General features: G+C 57.9%; 1 protein-coding gene across 1 annotated transcript in view; it reads right to left on the bottom strand.

Annotated features, from left to right (window-relative positions):
- Positions 1-4,323: 4,323 nt before the first annotated feature.
- The window catches only part of PAX4 (paired box 4), a 16,221-nt gene continuing 11,019 nt past the window's right edge, over positions 4,324-9,525 (bottom strand). The window contains 7 exon segments of the mRNA XM_046907275.1: positions 4,324-4,611; positions 4,817-4,934; positions 5,138-5,196; positions 5,361-5,430; positions 6,992-7,074; positions 7,176-7,341; positions 8,353-8,432. Of these exon segments, the coding sequence (XP_046763231.1) occupies positions 4,561-4,611; positions 4,817-4,934; positions 5,138-5,196; positions 5,361-5,430; positions 6,992-7,074; positions 7,176-7,341; positions 8,353-8,432 (627 nt within the window). The 3' untranslated portion in view covers positions 4,324-4,560.

The following is a 9,525-nucleotide window of genomic DNA, read 5'->3' as shown; positions in this document are numbered from 1 at the left end:
CTATGGGGTGCTGACTGTCCCTATGGAGTACTGGCTGTCTCTATGGGGTGCTATCCCTAGGGGGTTCTGGCTGTCCCTATGGGTTGCTGACTGTCCCTATGGGGTGCTGGCTGTCTCTATGGGGTGCCGGCTGTCCCTATGGGGTGCTGACTGTCCCTATGGGGTGCTGGCTGTCCCTATGGGGTGCTGGCTGTCCCTATGGAGTACTGGCTGTCCCTATGGGGTGCTGGCTGTCCCTGTGGGGTGCTGACTGTCCCTATGGAGTACTGGCTGTCTCTATGGGGTGCTATCCCTAGGGGGTTCTGGCTGTCCCTATGGGTTGCTGACTGTCCCTATGGGGTGCTGGCTGTCTCTATGGGGTGCTGGATGTCCCTATGGGGTGCTGGCTGTCCTTGTGGGGTGCTGACTGTCCCTATGGAGTACTGGCTGTCTCTATGGGGTGCTATCCCTAGGGGGTTCTGGCTGTCCCTATAGGTTGCTGACTGTCCCTATGGGATGCTGGCAGTCCCTATGGGGTGCTGACTGTCCCTATGGGGTGCTGGCTGTCCCTATGGGGTGCTGACTGTCCCTATGGAGTACTGGCTGTCTCTATGGGGTGCTATCCCTAGGGGGTTCTGGCTGTCCCTATGGGTTGCTGACTGTCCCTATGGGGTGCTGGCTGTCTCTATGGGGTGCCGGCTGTCCCTATGGGGTGCTGACTGTCCCTATGGGGTGCTGGCTGTCCCTATGGAGTACTGGCTGTCCCTATGGGGTGCTGGCTGTCCCTGTGGGGTGCTGACTGTCCCTATGGAGTACTGGCTGTCTCTATGGGGTGCTATCCCTAGGGGGTTCTGGCTGTCCCTATGGGTTGCTGACTGTCCCTATGGGGTGCTGGCTGTCTCTATGGGGTGCTGGATGTCCCTATGGGGTGCTGACTGTCCCTGTGGGGTGCTGGCTGTCCCTATGGGGTGCTGGCTGTCTCTATGGGGTGCTGGATGTCCCTATGGGGTGCTGACTGTCCCTATGGAGTACTGGCTGTCTCTATGGGGTGCTGGATGTCCCTATGGAGTGCTGGCTGTCCCTGTGGGGTGCTGCAGTGCACAGCCAAGGGCAGATGGGTGTTACCATCCTGGGGGTCCCCACAATGAGCACCATACCCCAACACACCTCCAGCAGTGCTGGGGAGATGTGGGGTTTGTGCCACTTCACAGCACCCCCCACCCCCCACCCCCTTCCCCACATGGGGGGCACTGGTTGGGTTTGCAGCACGGCCAAAAGACCCCTCACAGAGCTGAGGAAGGAGCACGAGCAGCCACGATCCCCACGGCATCGACTGGAAGAGCTGAAGATGTTTTATTTAATAATAATAATAATAATAATAATAATAATAATAATAATAATAATAATAATAATTACTATTTTTCGGGCAGTTCAATTTTTAAGTATTTTTGATGAGCTGTGTATGAAAATGCATTCTGGACTCCCAACCCCACGCCAAACGCTGCCCCCATTGCTGTCCTCATGCGGTCCCCTTCATCCCATCCCCAATCCCATTCTTATCCCCATCCCATCCCCATCCCATTCTTATCCCCATCCCCAATCCCATTCTTATCCCCATCCCATCCCCATCCCATTCTTATCCCCATCCCATCCCCATCCCATCCCCAATCCCATTCTTACCCCCATCCCATCCCCATCCATTCTTATCCTCATCCCATCCCCATCCCATTCTTATCCCCATCCCCATCCCATTCTTATCCCCATCCCATCCCCCATCCCATTCTTACCTCCATCCCATCCCCATCCATTCTTATCCTCATCCCATCCCCATCCCATTCTTATCCCCATCCCATCCCCATCCCATTCTTATCCCCATCCCATCCCCATCCCATTCTTATCCCCATCCCATCCCCATCCATTCTTATCCCCATCCCATCCCCATCCTATTCTTATCCCCATCCCCATCCCATTCTTATCCTCATCCCCATCCCATTCTTATCCCCATCCCATCCCCATCCCATTCTTATCCCCATCCCATTCCCAATCCCATCCCGTTCTTATCCCCATCCCATCCCCATCCCATTCTTATCCCCATCCCATCCCCAATCCCAACCCCTCTTCGGCTCCTGAAGGGAACTGATAAACAGGAATAGAGCTGGATGGAGCCCTGGACATCCTGACCTGGTGGTGGGCACTGGGGGTGGTGCTGGGGGGCTTTGGGGTCCCGTCCGACCCAACCATTCTATGATTTCCAGTACTCATCCAACTCAACGATTCGATGGCTCTGGGATCTTTAAAGGTCCTTCCAACTCAACCCCAACCCAATCCAACCTACCCCCAACCCAACCCCCAACCCCAACCCAATGCAACCCAACCCGACCCCAACACAACCCCAACTCCAACCCAACTCAACCCAATGCAACCCAATCCCAACCTCAATACAACCCCAACTCAACCCCAACCCAACCCCAAACCCAATTCAATCCAACCCCAACACAGCTCCAGCCTCACCCCAACCCCAGCCCAACCCCAACCCAACCCCAACCCAACACAACCCCATGCAATCCAACCCACCCCCAACTCCAACCCAACTCAATCCCAACCCCAACTCAAACCCAACACTTAACCCCATCCTCAAACCAATGCAACCCAGCCCCAATCCCAACCTCAACACAATCCCAATTCAACCCCAACCCAACTCCGAACCCCAAACCCAACCCCAACCCTACTCCAACCCCAACCCAACCCCAACCCAAACTCAATCCCAACCTAATGCAACTCAGCCCAACCCCAACCCCAATTCAATCCAACTCCAACTCAACCCCTACCATAAGCCAACTCTCCAACCCCAGCCCAAATTCAATCCCAGCTCAAACCTCAACCTCAGCTCCAACCCCAACCCAACTCTGACCCCAACTGAACCCCCAACCCAACCCCAACCTCAACCTAATCCCAAACCCCACACTCGACCCCAACCCAACTCCAACATCAATTCAATCCAACTCCAACCCAAACTCAATCCCAACCCAAGGCAACCCAACCCAACCCCAAACTCAACTCAATCCCAACCCTAACCCAACCCCAACTCACCCTCATCCCCAATGCCAACCCAACCCCAACGCCAACCCAATCCCAACCCAACCCTAACCCCAACCCCAACTCAATCCCAACCCCAATGCGAAACCAACCCTAACCCAACCCAACCCCAACCCCAACTCAATCCCAACCCAATCCCAACCCTGATGCCAACCCAACACCAACCCAACCCCAATGCTAACCCAACTCAACCCAACGCCAACCCAACCCCAATCCAACTCCAACCCCAACTCAATCCCAACCCAACCCCAACCCAACCTCAACTCAATTCCAACCCCAACCCCAACACCAACCCAACCCAACTCAAACCCAACCCCAAACCCAGTGCCAACCCCAACCCCAATACCAACTCAATCCCAGCCCTAACCCAATCTCAACCCCAACCCAGTCCCAACCCCATCGCCTACCCAACACCAGCCCAATCCAACCCCAACCCAACTCAACCCCAACACAACACCAAACCCAACACCAACCCAACCCCAATGCCAACCCAACCCCAATGCCAACCCCAACTCAATCCCAACACCAACCCAACCCCAATGGCAACCCAACCCCAATGCCAACCCAACCCCAATGCCAACCCAACCCAGTCCCAACACCAACCCCAACTCAATCCCAACGCCAACCCAACTCAATTCAACCCAACCCCAACCCAATCCTAGCACCAACCCAACCCCAATGCCAACCCAACCCAATCCCAACACCAACCCCAACTCAATCCCAACGCCAACCCAACCCAATCCCAACACCAACCCCAACTCAATCCCAACGCCAACCCAACTCAATTCAACCCAACCCCAACCCAACTCAATTCAACCCAACCCCAATCCAACCCCAACCCCAACCCAACGCCAACCCAACCCCAACCCAACCCCAACCCAACTCAATTCAACGCAACCCAACCCAACCCCAACCCCAACCCCAATCCCATCCATTCCGTGGTTCTGTGCTCTCAGGACTGCACTCAGACTCTGAGGAAATGGGGAGGGAACAATCCTGCTCTTTTTGCAGGGCCGATCATTTGGGATATCAGGGCTGTGTACCCCTGGGATGGTGGGGTTTTTTTTGCTCAGAGATCCCCATAGAACAATTTTGGCTCACAAAAAGCACCTTTTCCTGCACACAAAGCACCGATCTGGAGTTGGGGTTGGTCATTCTCCTTCAAATAAAATCAGGCTCTGTGCTGGCAGTGGAGGAGTTTGCCGTGGTTATATCCTTAAATCACATTTCTACATAAACAAAACCCCAAAAACCTTTTATTTAGAGCAAAGAACGAAGCGTGGGGCTTTCCAGGGCAGTGACTTTTTGGTGCAACGTCTTCAGATCGACGTGAATCCATCTGTGGCCAATCCATCCTCCTCCGGTGCACGGTCCAAGGGCCCCATGCTGCAGCCCCCCCCATCGCCCGGTGTGTTCAGAGCCAGGGGCAGGGGGGGGCATGGAGGTGGGCAGTGGGGTGCAGTGGGGGGCAGGAAGGCAGCAGGGTCAAGGGGGGACCTTCCAGGGGCTGCCAGGGAGGCGGGAGGGGGCTGCTGCCTGCAGGATGGCACAGGGGTCAGGTAAAGGGGAGGAGGAGGGGGGGGGGGGCGGAAGGTGCCCACCCCACTGCAGACCCTGATGGGGCTGGGGGTATGTGGGGAGGGGGGGGGTCCCCTGAACCCCCTGAGCATCACGCAGTGCCCTGAGAGTCCTCTTTGGCTGTGCCCCCCATGGTTCATCCCCCTCCTCGAGCCCTCCTTACCACAGCAGCCATCGTCCCATGAGCAGGGTCTGGGGGTGCAGAGGTGCAGAGGGGCCGGAAGGCCTGGGGGGGCTCCGAGGGGCTCCAACAAGCTGGGGGGGGGAGCAGCTGGGAGGTTCTGGGGGTGGGGGGGGGGGGTGGGGGGGAAGCAAAGAGCAGAACATCACCCGGTATCCATTGGGTTTGCTGGGCTGGGTCATACTGGGGGAGGGTCTGCACCCCCTGGGGAGCAGCTCTGGGGGGGTCTCTTGGGGAGGGTATCCCCATGGCTGCACGCTCCAGCCCTTCAGGATGACATTTGGGGTCCCCCCCCTCTCATACCTGCGCAGAGATGGGGGCTGTCGTGGAGGGGGGGGACAGGAGCCACTCGCACCAGGAACCTGCATGGGGGACCCTGTGGTGGGTGGGGTGGGGGGCACAAAGAGGGGCCGTGCCCCCTCCCCAGCCTGGTTTGAAGCCCGCAGCCCCTCCTCAGCCATAAGATGGGGGTCCTGACCCCCCCCATCCCCCCCCCCCCCCAACCTTGGGGAGGGGGGGGTCTCACCTGCACCGTTGGCCTCCATCCGCTGCATGGCCTCACGTCTCCATTTGGCTCTTCTGTTGGAGAACCACACCTGGGGGGGGGGGGGGGGGGGGGGGGGAGGGGAGAGGGGGGGATGCTGAGGCTGTGCCCCCCCCCCCCCCCCCTCCGTGCCCTCCTGGATGCTGGGATGTGGCGTGGAGTGTGCAAGGAAGTGTGCAAGGATGCGGCGTGCAGCATGCAGAAGTGGTGCTGTAGAGTGTGCAAGGATGGGGCATAGAGGGCGGCAAGGAGTGTGCAAAACAGGCACATGCAACACGGGGGTGCACAATGGGGGTCTGTGCAATGCATGCAATGTGCAAAACAGACACATGCTACACGGAGATGCAGAATGAGGGTCTGTGCAATGCATGCATGTGCAAAACAGGCACATGCAACATGGAGGTGCACAATGAAGGTCTGTGCAACACATGCAACGTGTAACACAGGCATATGGAGCATAGCGGTGCACAATGGGGGTCTGTGCAACACATGCACGTGCAACACAGGCATATGGAGCATAGCGGTGCACAATGGGGGTCTGTGCAATGCATGCACGTGCAAAACAGGCACATGCAACACGGGGGTGCAGAATGAGGGTCTGTGCAATGCATGCATGTGCAAAACAAGCATATGCAACACAGGGGTGCACAGTGGGGGGTCTTTGCAACACATGCACTGTGCAAAACAGACACATGGAACACGGGGGTGCACAATGAAGGTCTGTGCAACGCATGCACGTGCAAAACAGGCACATGCAACACGGGGGTGCACAATGGGGGGGGTTCTGTGCAACACATGCAACGTGCAACACAGGCATATGGAGCATAGCGGTGCACAATGGGGGTCTGTGCAACACATGCACGTGCAAAACAGGCACATGCAACACAGGGGTGCAGAATGAGGGTCTGTGCAATGCATGCATGTGAAAAACAAGCATATGCAACACAGAGGTGCACAGTGGGGGGTCTTTGCAACACATGCACGTGCAAAATAGGCATATGGAGCATAGCTGTGCACAATGGGGGGTCTGTGCAACACATGCACGTGCAACACAGGCATATGGAGCATAGCGGTGCACAATGGGGGTCTGTGCAACGCATGCACGTGCAAAACAAGCACGTGCAACACAGAGGTGCAGAATGAGGGTCTGTGCAATGCATGCATGTGAAAAACAAGCATATGCAACACGGGGGTGCACTATGGGGGGGTTCTGTGCAATGCATGCACGTGCAAAACAGGCACATGCAACACGGGGGTGCAGAATGAGGGTCTGTGCAATGCATGCATGTGCAAAACAGGCACATGCAACATGGAGGTGCACAATGAAGGTCTGTGCAACACATGCATGTGCAACACAGGCATATGGAGCATAGCGGTGCACAATGGGGGTCTGTGCAACACATGCACGTGCAACACAGGCATGTGGAGCAGAGCAGTGCATAATGAGGGTCTGTGCAATGCATGCATGTGCAAAACAGGCACATGCAACACAGGGGTGCAGAATGAGGGTCTGTGCAATGCATGCATGTGCAAAACAAGCATATGCAACACAGAGGTGCATAGTGGGGGGTCTGTGCAACACATGCAACGTGCAACACAGGGGTGCACCATACCTGGATGGTGGTGTCTGGGAGCTGCGTGGTTGCAGCCAACCGTCGCCGTGTGCTGCTGTCCGGGTATTGCCCCCTTTGGAACTCTGCAGAGGTGTTGGGGTGCAATCAGAACCCCCCCCCCTCTTTGCACCCCACCCCTCCACCCCCCAACAACCCGATGAACCCCAATGCGACGGACCCCCACCTTCTTCCAGGGCTTTGCACTGCTGTTGGGACAGCACCGTCCTGCTGCGCTGTCTGCTGCGGCGCGGGGGGGGTCCCTGGGGGGGTCCCCGGGGGGGTCCTTGGGGGGGTCCGGGGTTCTGCAGCTGTGATGGGGGCTGGGATGGAGGGGGAGGGGTGAAGGGGAGCTGTGGGGACAGGAAGGGGGAAGGTGGGTGCGTGTATCCGTGTTTGCAAATATGCATGCATCCCTGTGTGTGTGTGTCTGCAGGTGTGCGTGCATCCCTGTGTGTGTGCAGCCATGTGTGTGCATGTCTGCAGCTGTGCATGCATCCCTGAGTGCTTGCATCCCTGTGTGTGTGGGTGCCTGCAGCTGTGCATGCATCCTTGTGTGTGCATGTCTGCAGGTGTGCATGCATCCCTGAGTGCTTGCATCCGTGTGTGTGTGCATGCCTGCAGGTGTGCATGCATCCTTGTGTATGCATGTCTGCAGGTGTGTGTGCATCTCTGTGTGCTTGCATCCCTGTGTGTGCATGCCTGCAGGTGTGCATGCATCCTTGTGTGCATGCCTGCAGGTGTGCGTGCATCCTTGTGTGTGCATGTCTGCAAATATGCATGCATCCTTGTGTGTGTGTGTCTGCATGTGTGCATGCATCCTTGTGTGTGCATGTCTGCAGGTGTGTGTGCATCCCAGTGTGAGTGCATCCCTGTGTGTGCATGCCTGCAGGTGTGCGTGCATCCTTGTGTGTGCATGTCTGCAAATATGCATGCATCCTTGTGTGTGTGTGTGTCTGCAGCTGTGCATGCATCCCTGAGTGCGTGCATCCCTGTGTGTGTGCATGTCTGCAAATATGCATGCATCCCTGTGTGTGTACATCCTTGTGTGTGCATGCCTGCAGCTGTGCATGCATCCCTGAGTGCTTGCATCCCTGTGTGTGTGCATGTCTGCAGGTGTGCATGCATCCTTGCGTGTCTGTGTGCCTGCATGCCTGCAGGTGTGCATGCATCCTTGTGTGCATGCCTGCAGATGTGCATGCATCCCCGTGTGCTTGCATGCCTGCAGGTGTGTGTGCATCCAAACGTGTGTGCACATCTGCAAATACGCATGCATCCTCCTTTGCATGCCTGCAGCTGTGCATGCATCCCTGCATGTGTGCACGCCTGCAGATGTGCCCGCGTTCACACCCGTGTGCACCTACCCCCGTTCTCCCCCCCCTGGCAGCGCCGTGGGGCTCAGCGCCCCCCGCAGACCCCTCAGCACCCGATTGATGGAGGAGATCTGGGGAGGAGATGGGGCTGCAGAAGGGGTCGAGAGGGGAAATAGGGGGGGGGGGGGGGGGGGGGAGGGGGCAGCGCTGTGGGGCGGAGGAGCAGCCCCTCCTCCCCCCCCCCCCCCAGTAAACCATCCCCAGACTGTCCCTATGGACCACACCCCAAATATGGGACCCCCACCCTTACATCCCTATATCCCCCCCCCCCACCAAACCCAGGACCCCCCACCCTCACATCCCCATTCATCCCCCCCCCAAATATGGGACCCCCACCCCAAACCCAGCACCCCCCCCCCCCCCATATCCCCATGCATCCCCCCCTACCCAAACATAGGACCCCCACCCTTACATCCCTATATCCCCCTCACCAAACCCAGGACCCCCTCCATCCCCCATCCCCATTCACCCCCCCCCCCAAATATGGGACCCCCACCCCAAACCCAGCACCCCCCCCCCTCATATCCCCATGCATCCCTCCCTACCCAAACATGGGACCCCCACCCTCACATCCCTATATCCCCCCCCCACCAAACCCAGGACCCCCCACCCTCACATCCCCATTCATCCCCCCCCAAATATGGGACCCCCACCCCAAATATGGTACCCCCTCCCATATCCCCATGCATCCCTCCCCTACCCAAACATCCGACCCCCACCCTCACATCCCTATATCCCCCCCCACCAAACCCAGGACCCCCTCCATCCCCCATCCCCATTCACCCCACCCCAAATATGGGACCCCCACCCTCACATCCCTATGCACCCCCCCCACCCCACATCATGGGACCCCCACCCAATACATGGGACCCCCACCTTCACATCTTCATTCATCCCCCCCAAATATGGGACCCCCACCCCAAACCTATCACCCCCCCCCCATACTCCTATGCATCCCCCCCACCCCACATCATGGGCCCCCCCCATATCCCCATGCATCCCCCCCCTACCCAAACATAGGACCCCCACCCTTACATCCCTATATCCCCCCCCGATATCCCCCCCCACCAATCCCAGGACCCCCCACCCTCATATCCCCATTCACCCCCCCACCAAATATGGGACTCCCACCCCAAATATGGGACCCCCCCCATATCCCCATGC

Source organism: Gallus gallus, chromosome 1 (assembly GCF_016699485.2).
Source record: "Gallus gallus isolate bGalGal1 chromosome 1, bGalGal1.mat.broiler.GRCg7b, whole genome shotgun sequence".
Lineage (NCBI taxonomy): Eukaryota > Metazoa > Chordata > Aves > Galliformes > Phasianidae > Gallus > Gallus gallus.
The sequence above is the reverse complement of the archived record's forward strand: the minus strand, read 5'-3'. Positions and strand labels throughout refer to the sequence as shown.